General features: G+C 51.6%; 1 protein-coding gene across 1 annotated transcript in view; it reads left to right on the forward strand.

Moving 5' to 3' along the window:
- The first annotated feature begins 3,610 nt into the window (after window positions 1-3,610).
- The window catches only part of LOC119399012 (diacylglycerol lipase-beta), a 33,178-nt gene continuing 24,274 nt past the window's right edge, over window positions 3,611-12,514 (forward strand). The window contains exons 1-3 of the mRNA XM_049417501.1: window positions 3,611-3,668; window positions 8,123-8,261; window positions 8,989-9,157. Coding sequence (XP_049273458.1) covers window positions 3,611-3,668; window positions 8,123-8,261; window positions 8,989-9,157 — 366 coding nt within the window. The remainder of the gene's footprint in view (window positions 3,669-8,122; window positions 8,262-8,988; window positions 9,158-12,514) is intronic.

Here is a 12,514-nt window from a genome sequence, read left to right on the forward strand (position 1 = left end):
GTTTCAGGCGGTCTATGTGAACAGTCTCACGTCCACGGCGTCGTTGATCAGAGGACTGCGCAAGCGGCTCCACTACGTAATTCACAGGTGATGTTTGTTTGACCACACGGTAAGGGCCGTGATACTTGGAGAGAAGTTTCGTTGACAGACCAGGGCTGGTTGATGGGATCCAAAGCCATACAAGTTGATCAGGGGCATAAGAGGCCGGAGGCGTCGAGCTATCGCGATGGTGTTTCTGGCGTTGCTGGTCAGCAGTAGTGAGGGAGCGGGCAAGCTGGCGACACTCTTCCGCGTATTTAGCAGCTTGTGACACCGTCGTCGACTCAGCCACATCAGGGCGGTAAGGGAGGATGGTGTCTAGCGTGCAGGAGGGCTCGCGTCCGTAAAGGAGGAAGTATGGAGAGAATCCAGTGGTTGTCTGTACTGCAGTATTATGCGCGTACGTCACAAAAGTGAGAACACGGTCCCAGTTGGAGTGGTCGGAAGCGACGTACATTGACAGCATATCCCCTAATGTTCGGTTGAATCGTTCTGTCATGCCGTTTGTTTGAGGGTGGTACGCGGTGGTGGTCCGATGAATGACATGGCATTCCTTTAGAAGTGATTCGACTGCGTCCGACAAAAAGACGCGTCCTCGGTCGCTGAGCAGCTCACGCGGTGCACCATGACGTAGAATGATTCGATGCAATAGGAAAGAACCGACGTCACTTGCCGATGAAGATGGCAACGGTGAAGTTTCTGCATACCGCGTAAGGTGATCAATGGCGACGATTATCCAGCGATTTCCAGCAGGTGTGATTGGAAGAGGTCCGTAGAGATCTATACCAACACGGTCGAATGGTCTGGCAGGACAAGGCAAGGGCTGTAGTGGAGCTGGAGAACGGGAAGCTGGATTCTTCCGGCGCTGGCAAGCAATACAGGAACGGACGTAGCGGCGAACGAACCGATACATTCCGCGCCAGTAAAAGCGTTGTGATAGGCGGGTGTAAGTTTTTAACACTCCCGCATGCGCGCAATGTGGGTCGGCGTGAAAGGAGGCGCATATGTCCGAGCGGAGATGTGTGGGAATAACCAGGAGCCATCGGCGTCCTGATAATTTCGTCGGTATAGCAAACCATCCCGGATAACGAAGTGCTGTATTTGACGGCGCATACCTCTAGGGATGGGTTGCGAGGGAGGCCGACGCAACAAGTTAAGAATTGAAGCAACCCAGGGATCCTTCCTTTGCTCCAGAAACATGTCGTTGACACCAAGTGCAGATACGTCGTGTGTAGGCGGAGCCGGCGACTCGTCATTAGATGGTAGGGGTGATCGGGACAGAGCATCTGCGTCGGAATGTCTTCGGCCAGATCGGTAAATGACGTTAATGTCGTACTCCTGAAGCCGGAGTGCCCAACGGGCGAGCCGGCCGGAAGGATCTTTTAAAGAGGAAAGCCAACATAATGCATGGTGGTCTGTAACCACGCTAAATGGGCGCCCGTAAAGATAGGGTCGGAATTTGCCTATTGCCCATATAATGGCCAGACACTCTTTTTCTGTAACGGAATAGTTGGCTTCCGCTTTTGTGAGCGCACGGCTGGCGTAGGAGACGACGTACTCATCAAATCCAGGCTTACGCTGGGCGAGCACAGCACCGAGACCGATACCGCTAGCGTCCGTGTGGATTTCTGTTGGAGCAAGTGGATCAAAATGTCGCAGTATTGGAGGTGATGTAAGAAGGCGACGCAGTGTGGCAAATGCATCATCACACGCCGATGACCATCCCGAAAGATCGCGGTTGCCACGAAGAAGTTCAGTCAAGGGCGATATGATGGAGGCAAAGTTGCGGATAAAACGACGAAAATAGGAACATAGGCCGAGGAAGCTGCGAAGTTCTTTCATCGTCTTCGGCTTAGGGAACTCGGCAACGGCACGAAGTTTCGTCGGATCCGGACTAACACCATCTCTAGAGACGACATGGCCCAAAATTAGGAGTTGTCGGGCGCCAAAGCAGCACTTCTTTAAATTGAGCTGTAGACCGGCGGAACTGAGGCAAGTCAGCACGGTTTCGAGGCGCTGAAGATGTGTTGAAAAGTCACGGGAAAATATGACAATGTCGTCTAAATAGCACAGGCAGGTTTGCCATTTCAGGCCACGGAGGATGTTGTCGATCATGCGCTCGAAGGTGGCAGGCGCATTGCATAGCCCGAATGGCATGACGTTAAATTCGTATAAACCATCGGGGGTAACGAAAGCCGTTTTTGGGCGATCAGCCTCGGCCATCGGAACCTGCCAATAACCGGAGCGCAGGTCTAGCGACGAGAAGAACTCGGCGCCTTGTAAGCAGTCGAGCGCATCGTCTATGCGAGGTAACGGGTAAACATCTTTGCGTGTGATCTTGTTCAACCGGCGGTAGTCGACGCAAAATCTTATTGAGCCATCTTTTTTCTTTACTAGAACAACCGGCGAGGCCCATGGGCTGTTAGAGGGCTCAATAACGCCGCGCTTCAGCATGTCGTCAACTTGTTCTGCGATGACACGGCGTTCAGATGCCGACACACGATACGGACGCTGACGTAAAGGTGCGTGAATGCCAGTGTCGATTTGATGACATACAGTGGAAGCACGGCCCAAAGTTGGTTGCTGGTGGTCGAAGCTTGTGCGGAAGCGCTCGAGGAGGGCGATGATGTCGGCGCGCTGCTGGGCCGTAAGGTTGCTGTCGATGCATCGCGAAAGTGCTTCGGTGAACGATGGCTGAGAGGGTAACGTGGAGCAATCAACGGCGTCGATATGAAGCGGGTTCGAGTGATCAGGAACGACATGTGCACACAAGGGATCAATGTCACCTGCAAGGCCTAGCCACTCTCCGCGCAGTAATTTGGAAGGCGAGGGAAACGGATTAGAGACATAAATTGCACTTGATCCATCGTGAATAGTGAGAACGGCGAAGGGAATCAGGAAGCACTTGCGCCGGACAGCGGTTTCAGAAGGCGTAAAAAGAACAGGTGAGCCAGTAGAGATGTCGCAGGAAAGCGGTACTAGCGCGGATGAGAAAGGGGGTATCGGTGTGTCGGCAGCCACAAAAACTTTTGCAGGTGAAGGTGGCGAGTCGACCGCAGCAGATGCACACAACGGCGAGAACTCGACTTCGGCACGGGCGCAGTCGATGACAGCATGATGAGTGCAGAGAAAGTCCCAGCCCAGTATAATGTCGTGGGAACACGTCGGCAACACAACAAACTCGACGGCATAAATAACGTCTGCAATCGCAACGCGTGCCGTGCACGCAGCGAGAGGGCGAATTTGTTGCTCACTTGCAGTGCTCAAAACGAAGTCGTGAAGAGGAGTCGTTACTTTCTTGAGTCTGCAGCAAAGTTTCTCATTCATTACAGACACTGCGGCGCCAGTGTCAACCAGTGCTAAAACAGGAACACCTTCAACGGAGACAGCAACGACATTAGACGGCGAAAAACAAGGTCTTGTAGAGTTCGAAAGCTGCGCAGTTCTTGCCTCCGGAACTGCGGCTTCTAGTTTTCCTCAGGGACAGAAGGAGGGCGTCGTAGCATAGGGGAAAGGGAACGGCGCCGAGGTGAAGGCGACCGGCGTCTGTTGAAGTTCTGGCGAGTCGAAAATGTGTCCATGGCGGCAGGCGGGCCAGATGGAGCAGTCTGAGGTCTCGGCGGGAAATCGTAACTGTTTGGCCGCATGTCGTCACGTAGGAGAAACTCACGCCGTCGGCAAAACCGTGCTACGTGGCCCGCAAAACCACAGGCGTAGCATATTGGGCGGTTGTCTGGAGTGCGCCATGGGTTTTGAAGGCGTGATGGTGTTGGTCGGGAGAACGGACGGGCAGCGTGATGCACAGGTTCAGGCGGTGCGGCAAAGGTGCGCGCGGGAACGTAGGAGTTCGCGACAGGCAAACGTCGGGGTGCGGTCAGTGCTTCAGCATAGGTCAGCGGAGCAGCGACTGGTGGTACATGGGCTGCGGGCAGCACCTCGGATACTTGCTCCTGAACGACACGCTGTATCGATGGCGGCAAAGTAGATGGGGCAGCTTCAAAGGTGTAAGGTACAAGAGACAGCTGGCGCGCGACCTCCTCGCGTACAAACTGCTTGATCTCAAGGAGCAAGGCAGAATGGTCTTCCGCAATGCCAGCCGACGTTAAAGCGGAGATCGTTGCACATGACGCACTGGCGCGACGAGTGGATTCACGCTGTTTCCAGAGCTCGTCATAGCTCTGACAGAGTTGGATTACGTCAGAGACCGTTTGCGGGTTCTTGGCGACAAGCATCTGAAATGCGTCGTCACTCACACCTTTCAAAATGTGTTTGATCTTCTCGGCTTCCGTCATGGCCGAGTTGACACGCCGGCAAAGGTCGACCACATCTTCGATGTAGCTGGTGTAATTTTCACCATTTTGCTGAGCTCGAGCGCGCAAGCGCTGTTCGGCACGTAGCTTGCGAAGTGCTGGACGGCCGAACAGATCCGCGAACGCCGTTCTGAAGGCCGACCAGGTGGGAAGGTCCCGCTCGTGATTACGGTACCACAGACTGGCGACGTCGGTTAAATAAAACTGGACGACGGTAAGCTTATGCGCATCGTCCCATTTGTTGTGCTTGCTCACCCGGTCGTACTCGTCAAGCCAATCTTCCACGTCCTTGTCATCGGTACCGCTGAAGGAAGGTGGTTCGCGTTGCCGAATGGGGCCGGAACAGACAACAGGCGGAGTAGTTGAAGCCGAGGCGGCTACCTGCTGACCTTCGTCCGTGGACATGGTAGAAACCGGAGGCAACGTACGGTTTCGAAGTTCCAGGATTATGGAGTACCCAGCACCTCCACAAATTAAAATAAGGCGTTTAGGAGTAGCACTGGTTTATAAAACAGAGGAAATGTTAAGACAAGTTACGTGCTAATGGCGGAACCAGCCTGAGCGCCGAGACAACCAAACGTCTTCTTCTTTTCCACCTGAGTGGTACCCTCTGCCTTTTCGAGTAGCACTCATCTTCTTCACTACACGTACAACATGCAAGTATATGTACACAAAATTCGGTGAACGCATGCACACAGGACAGGAGGTCCGTTTTAAGTCACAAATATAATCGGATTACAGCTCATGATTACTGAACTGGATACGGAAAGTAGAAGAGTAGGTCTGAAAATTAATATGCATAAAACTAAAGTAATGTGGAACAATCTTGGCAGAGAACAGCGCTTTGCGATAGGTGGCGAGACGCTGGAAGTTGTAAAGGAGTACGTCTACTTAGGACAGGTAGTAACCGCGGAGCCGAACCATGAGAGTGAAATAACTAGAAGAATAAGGATGGGATGGGGCTCATTCGGCAAGCATTATGAAATCATGAATGGTAGTCTACCACTATCTCTCAAGAGGAAGGTATATAACAGCTGCATCTTACCGGTACTTACCTACGGAGCAGAAACCTGGAGAATCACAAAGAGGGTTCAACTTAAATTGAGGACGACGCAGCGAGCGATGGAAAGGAAAATGATAGGTGTAACCTTAAGAGACAGGAAGAGAGCAGAGTGGGTCAGGAAACAAACGGGGGTTAAGGAAATCATAGTTGAAATTGAGAAGAAATGGATATGGGCCGGGCACGTAGCACGTCGGCAGGATAACCGGTGGTCATTAAGGGTAACTGACTGGATTCCAAGAGAGGGCAAACGCGTGAGGGGAAGACAGTAAATTAGGTGGGTAGATGAGATTAAGAAGTTTGTAGGTATAACGTGGCAACAGAAAGCACAGGACCGGGTTGATTGGCGGAACATGGGAGAGGCATTTGCCCTGCAGTGGGCGTAGACAGGCTGCTGCTGATGATGATGATAATCGGATAACACCTATGGTATTAATTTCCTCGCTGATAATTTTGAATGTAGCAAAGTTTAGTTGAAGTCTAGCGTGGTTCCATGTCCCTTCTTCACGTTCCCGTCTCCTTTTAAGCTGGTAATCTAATCCTATTAGGCTTGATAGCAACTAGCCCAACTTTCAGCCTTAACTTTGTGGTACTGCAACCTCGCGAGATCTTACAAGACCTCACGGTCTCACGAAATCTCGTGTAAGTCTCGCAAACGGGAGCGCCAACATAGCCTCCTAAGGATTTCGCCTTTAAAAAAAGAAGCCTGCAGTCTTGGCGCCCGAGACCTTGGAGAACGAAAACGCCAAACGTCTTGGAGGCGCGGTCAGCGGCAATATTTCTCTCTCTCTCTCTCTCCACGTTTTCCTCCTCTCCAAAATGTAAGCGCGGCGCCGCGATCTCACCACGTCACCACCGCCGAAACTGCTGATCTCCTAATGACTGCCCTCCATTGTCTTTCTTTCGCGAGAAAGCGCTTGTTTTATTTTGATTACTTACTTTCTCAGCGCGTCGACCTGGAGCGCGTGAGCGCTCATTTAATTTCGTGTTTAGCCGCACGGAAAGCTTGCTCAAGAGGTCCTTGGAGCAGCTCGGTGCGTGAGTGTATACATACACTGGGTGTTTTTCCGAAGACTGCCGAAAAATGATTAAAGCTGGGGTTCTCGAGGCAAGAAAACGAAAACGTCAAAGGTAATTTCGTAACAGTGCTATACTCTATCAATTACCCTATTCTTGATTTTAAATCAAGAATAGGGTAATTGAATTATAAAATCACACAAATCTTGGGCAATTCCCCACAGCGGGTGGAAGCAACAGTTAATAAGTAGAAAAGAACGTAAACTGATCGGGTTCCGGCGGCTGTCCACAAATGCGAAAACAGCGCTAATTATCAGTTTATCAACTAATCTTAACTCGTTAATTTTCAATTAATCACTTTGCGGCACGTAATCCAACCGACCAGTAGTGGCCTTGCAAGCTCAGCGGCATACAATGTGTCTATTGCAATTTGTAACATAATTGATTATTAGTTATTTAGTAATTGTAAAAAAAAAGACATGAGTGTATTGTAGTTATTTGGCGGATAACGCATTTCGTTTTTTTTTCTTTTTTTTTTGCGCATGTAATGTCCGCCGCGCTTGCAGCAATCTAAATCGAGGACTTCGGTGTCCTGAGGAGCAGCTGTGGAGCTCCTCTCGAAGATTTCTCTTTTTTTTGGGGGGGGGGGGGGGGGGGGGGGGTATACGGAACAGTGACACTCAAAACGTGATAATTACCCATCTACAATTGAATGAGAAATATGAGAGAGGGAGAGAGAGTTCCGAATGCACAAGTACACTCCACAGTCTTGTGCTACGTGGCGACCATGACAGCCCCAAAGACTCACGTCACACACAAGGACATACGGGCCACCTATACATTACAAACGTCCAGACGCTCATTGTCCCAAGCTCCTTACGTGTCTCAAGACCACCTGATGACTACACGGCCACTAAATTTTTCAACAGGCTGCTTCTAGTAAACGGTAAAGTGGCGTCTCGTCTGCATGCACGAATCCACGGGGTATGAGTATCAAAAACGACCCTTGCAGCTGACAGCGCACCAGGTCACACTGCAATAATGAGCATCGTGTAATAACAACACGCGTCTATACGGCTTAAGGTGTTTCGCGAGCATCCGGCCTTGCGCCGCCGTGCGTACATGCATAGCACATATACAGTGCGAATGACGGACTTTGCGCACACAGGGTTACGCGTAACGCCCAGCCTCGGCACTTCCGCATTTCATCCCTAATACAATAGCGACCAGGTATCTTACGCGACACGTTTGGCCTTCTGTACCTAGAGACATAGCAGCCGGGACTATACTGGAGGCGTCATATGAATATTTTACGGCGTATAATAAACGTCAGCGAAGAAGCTCACTTCTCGGAAGCTCACTACTGACCTCGTACGGAGGTCGGTGGTGGCGCTGCGAGCGGAGTTCCGGTGACGTCAGCTGGGGGACTACAGCCTTTGTCGGCTTTGTCGTTTGTTATTGTCCGGCTGAGTTGCCTGTGTCATCAGCTGTTTGTCACAGTTGATCGGTTTGTCTCTCGGCCTCACTACGCGCTGTCGAGCTTCTCGCTCGCGTGACTCCTTGTCGTGAGGCTAGTACCCAAAGATGGTGGCGTCCATGATAACTTCATCCCAAAACGCTACTTAACGCGAGCGGTTTTATTTGTCTCTTCGCGATTGTCTACTGTGACGCGTACTCTTTATATTCTGGTGTGCAGGACCTACAGATCGTTCGTCACGCAAGCACTACAGAGGACCCGCCATGCCGAGCATCGTGCTCTTCCGTCGTCGCTGGATCATCGCCAACGACGACCTGTACCTGCCGCCACTCTTGGAGGCAATCTGCAGGCTCGGATGGTGAGTGTGTGTGTACACCCTCGCGCTTTTGCCTCGATGATCACTGCCGTCACAGCTACTCAAAACGGGCATGCCGAGATCGTTCGTCACAGTGGCGATATTATGTGGTATTGAAATAACGGTGGGTGTGTAAAGTAAATATACAAAAAGGTGTTTAGTGGATGTGCATTCAAAGCACGGTGCACGAAGGGTTTCTGCTTTCCGCCTTCATTGGAATACGGCTGTATCGGCCTCGTGGCAATGGAACCGGCGACATGCAAAGACCATAACCACAGAGCCACCGCGGCTGTCTAAAAGACATTTGCACCTTTACATGTGACGTCATCTAATCAACTAATTTTCTAGCAATCTAATCTTCATTTCGTTTTGTGGCGTAACGAAACGCTACTCATTAAATAAATGCAGATGGACTATTTAACGGGATAACTTAACGCGATAGAACGTCTTAACTGACATTGGTACTGTCTAGTGTTCATTTAAATAAATGTAAAAAAAAATCATGCGCTTTAGTTTTAATAATATGATAGGCAACTTATCTTTTACTAGACTATAATCTTTAGAATTCTTGAGCAGATGTTAATCGACATATTTTCACCAAACGCATGCAGATGAGTGTTTAAAGGGAATAGAATTCCTCAGATGATATTGCGTTGCTATTCATAGTGCCCATTCAGGAAGATTACACGAAGATGATCGTGCGCACGCGCACAACCACCTCGCCGCGCAGGTTGGTGGCGTCCGGCATGCTCCTCTGGGAGCACAGACCCCTGTGGTTGTGCGGCGACTCCGACTGGCTCGCGTTTGCCTACCAGCTCGGGGCGCAGGTCTTCTGCCTGCTGGTCATCGGCTCGGACCTCGCGCTATCCGCCATCGACAGCCGAGGAGCCATCGTGGCGGTGAGCTGAACGTTTGTCTTCGCAGTTCATCAATTGCTTAACGGCAGTGCTAAGACAGGAAACAATCAAGGACTGATTACGGCCATTCTACTTCGAATGCATGCGCCTGCTAAATACACGTGTAGTGCTAGAGTAGTGGCGGCGAAATTGGCCGTAGGCATAGCCTCTGAGAAGAAGGCAAGGTGATTGAAGACAATATATATATATATATATATATATATATATATATATATATATATATATATATATATATATATATATATTGTTACGGGGAAGTTGTTTCCTGAAGTGCTGTCGCCAGGGGTAACGGGTGCCATAGCCTCGAGTTCCCGACGGACAATCCTGGTGACGTTTTCCGGAGCTGGTGGCTGACGTAGCGTGGGTAGATCTTCACAGGAGGACGTAGCTGCCGTGTTGGGAAGGCGGTCAAACCGGTGAATGATGCGCCTACTTTTCGCCTGTTCAAAGCGACGACATTCTGCTATGACCGACTCCACCGTCGAGCAGTCCTTGCACAACAGGAAATTGAAAGCATCATCGGCAATTCCCTTCAGTATGTGCCCGACTTTGTCCTCTTCAGCCATGTCCTTGTCTACCTTGCGGCACAAAGCCAACACGTCCTGTATATAAGCGATGTATGGCTCTGTGGCCGTCTGGGCACGAGTTGCGAGCTCTTTCTTTGCGGCCACTTGACGTCCAATAGGTTTCCCGAATAAATCGCGCAATTTCTGCTTGCAGACATCCCAACTTGTCAACTCTTCTTCATGCGTCTCGTACCAGAGTTTTGCAGTGCCACGCAAGTAGAAGAGGATGTTTGCCAGCATCAGCGTTGGGTCCCAGTGGTTGCTGCTGCTGACGCGCTCATATAGAGCCAGCCAGTCGTCGACGTCCACGCCGCTTGTGCCGTTGAATGTGCCAGGATCACGGGGCTGCACCACAACGATCGGCTGTGGGCCTGACGGATCTTCTTCACACTGGGTCGCTTGGTCCGTCATAGTGGCAGCTGCAACGCGCCGTCCGCTGCGAAGATCCAGTTCCTGGTGCTGTATAGCGAGTCGTACCCCGCACCTCCACCAAAGATGTTACGGGGAAGAAACTATATACACAGGGTATATTTAACAGCAAAAGCGTACAGCGCTGTCGCAGTCCAAGCGCGTTCCGCCCAGGACTTCGTCGTCGTCATTCGCTGCCTTTCTCCGCCCGTGACATTATATATATATATATATATATATATATATTGTAACGAAGAGGAAGTACTCTGGCGCAGAGGCAGCATCATCGAGTGTGCAGCAGAGGCTCGAGCTAGCGAACTGCTCTCGGTGCATTGCGCGACCAGCGACCAGCTACACACTCAATAAATCGCCTTTATATTTGGTGGAGGTGCGGGGTAACGTTCCCTCTACCGTCCCCCTACCATCCTGGATCTCCGTTCTCGGCGGCTACCTTCTGCTATGCCGGACGCCAACCAGCAGACGCTTCCATCGCCACCTGCCACCTGTCCTGGCACTGTTCCGCAGCGAGAGCCTCCAATCTTCAGCGGAACAGACGACAACGACGTTGAAGATTGGCTGTCGACCTTTGAACGGGTGAGCGCTCTAAACAAATGGACGGACGCGGACAAGTTGACACGCGTGTCGTTCTATCTCGCGGGCGTGGCCAGTCTTTGGTTCAAGAACCACGAGGGAGACGTCAGAACATGGCCGCTGTTCAAAACGTCAATTACGGCAGTATTCGACCGACCCGCCGTCCGAAAACTCCGAGCCGAGCAGCGTTTGCGCACACGCGCACAAGAGACAGGTGAAACGTTCACCAGCTATATCGAAGACGTTGTCGACCTGTGCAGACGCGTGAACGCTGCCATGACGGAAACTGACAAAATCAAGCACATAATGAAAGGGATTGATGATGACGCTTTTCAGATGCTGCTGGCGAAGAACCCGATCACAGTCAACGACGTTATTAGCTTGTGCCAGAGCTATGATGAATTGCGGAAGCAGCGAGCTCTGACAAGACGTCCTCCCGCACACGATTTGGCATCACTGTCGAGTCTGACCAACGGCCACGACAACACGTCGCTGATAGCTGAAATCAAAGCCTTTGTCCGCGAAGAAGTCGCGCGACAGCTCTCTCTGGTGCCCTTCACTCAGGAACCTACCACGACACTACCATCGTCCCTCCGTGGCGTTATTCAAGGAGAGGTCGCTGAGGCGCTGCCAGCTGCCCGCGAGCAAAACCTTGTGGCTGCTCCACTCACATACGCTGCGGTTGCTGCCATGCCCACTCGCAAAGCACCTGCACCACCATTCCAGCATCCTATGAACTACCACCCACCTCCTGTTCACTGGGTCAGTACAGCCGCCGCAAACCCGTGGCGCACGCTCGACAATCGTCCGATATGCTTCGCATGTAGATGCCCCGGACACGTCGCAAGGTACTGCCGCCGCCGGGTTCAAGCCACTGATGACAACCCCCGAGAGCCCTACTTCCAATTTGACTCGAACTCGCATTACGCTCCCTCCGCACCAGCGCAAGCTCGCTACCAGGCTGATCGCCGCGCCAGAATGGAACATCTTCGCTCGCCCTCTCCCCGCCGCCGCTCGCTTTCTCCTATGCGTCGATGGCCCGCACCTACCGACGAGGGAAACTAGACGACGCAGTTCCCGAGGCAAGAACTGCGCAAGTTTCGGTTTGCCCAAGTCCTCATTCTTGTCCTGCCAATGTTATTGATGTATTTGTCGAAGATGTCGCTACAGTCGCTCTTGTAGATACCGGTGCTGCTGTTTCTGTCATCGATGCTGGATTTTGCCGCGCAATTCGTAAAGTCACGACGCCTCTCTCCGGACTGTCGCTTCGTACAGCCAGCGCTCAGCCCATTCAACCGACCGCAGTCTGTACAGCCCGTGTGACCATTCAGGACGTTCTGTACACAATAGAGTTCATCGTTCTTCCATCGTGCTCCCATGCCATTATCTTAGGATGGGACTTTCTGTCGCGCCACAACGCCGTAATCGACTGTGCTCGGGCTGAGGTTGAATTATGCTTACTCGATGACCCAGCCTCCGTTGACCCTCAATCTACCGCTAAACTTGTCGTGCATGACGACACCTACATCCCTCCGGGCTCTTCGGCATTGGTACCAGTCTCGTGCAGCGCCATATCCGACGGGACGGTCTTCTTCACGCCATCCCACATCTTCGTTACCCGACGAGACCTTCCGTTGCCTTTTGGTGCTCTTGACCTTGTCGAAGGTTTCACCACGATGCCCATTTATAATCATCACTCATCACCGCTGTCCTTGTTTTGTCACGAATGCCTTGGCCACGTCGAGACGGTCAACTCCTCACGAATCATTCCCGT

This window comes from Rhipicephalus sanguineus, chromosome 7, assembly GCF_013339695.2.
Source record: "Rhipicephalus sanguineus isolate Rsan-2018 chromosome 7, BIME_Rsan_1.4, whole genome shotgun sequence".
In the NCBI taxonomy this organism is placed as follows: domain Eukaryota; kingdom Metazoa; phylum Arthropoda; class Arachnida; order Ixodida; family Ixodidae; genus Rhipicephalus; species Rhipicephalus sanguineus.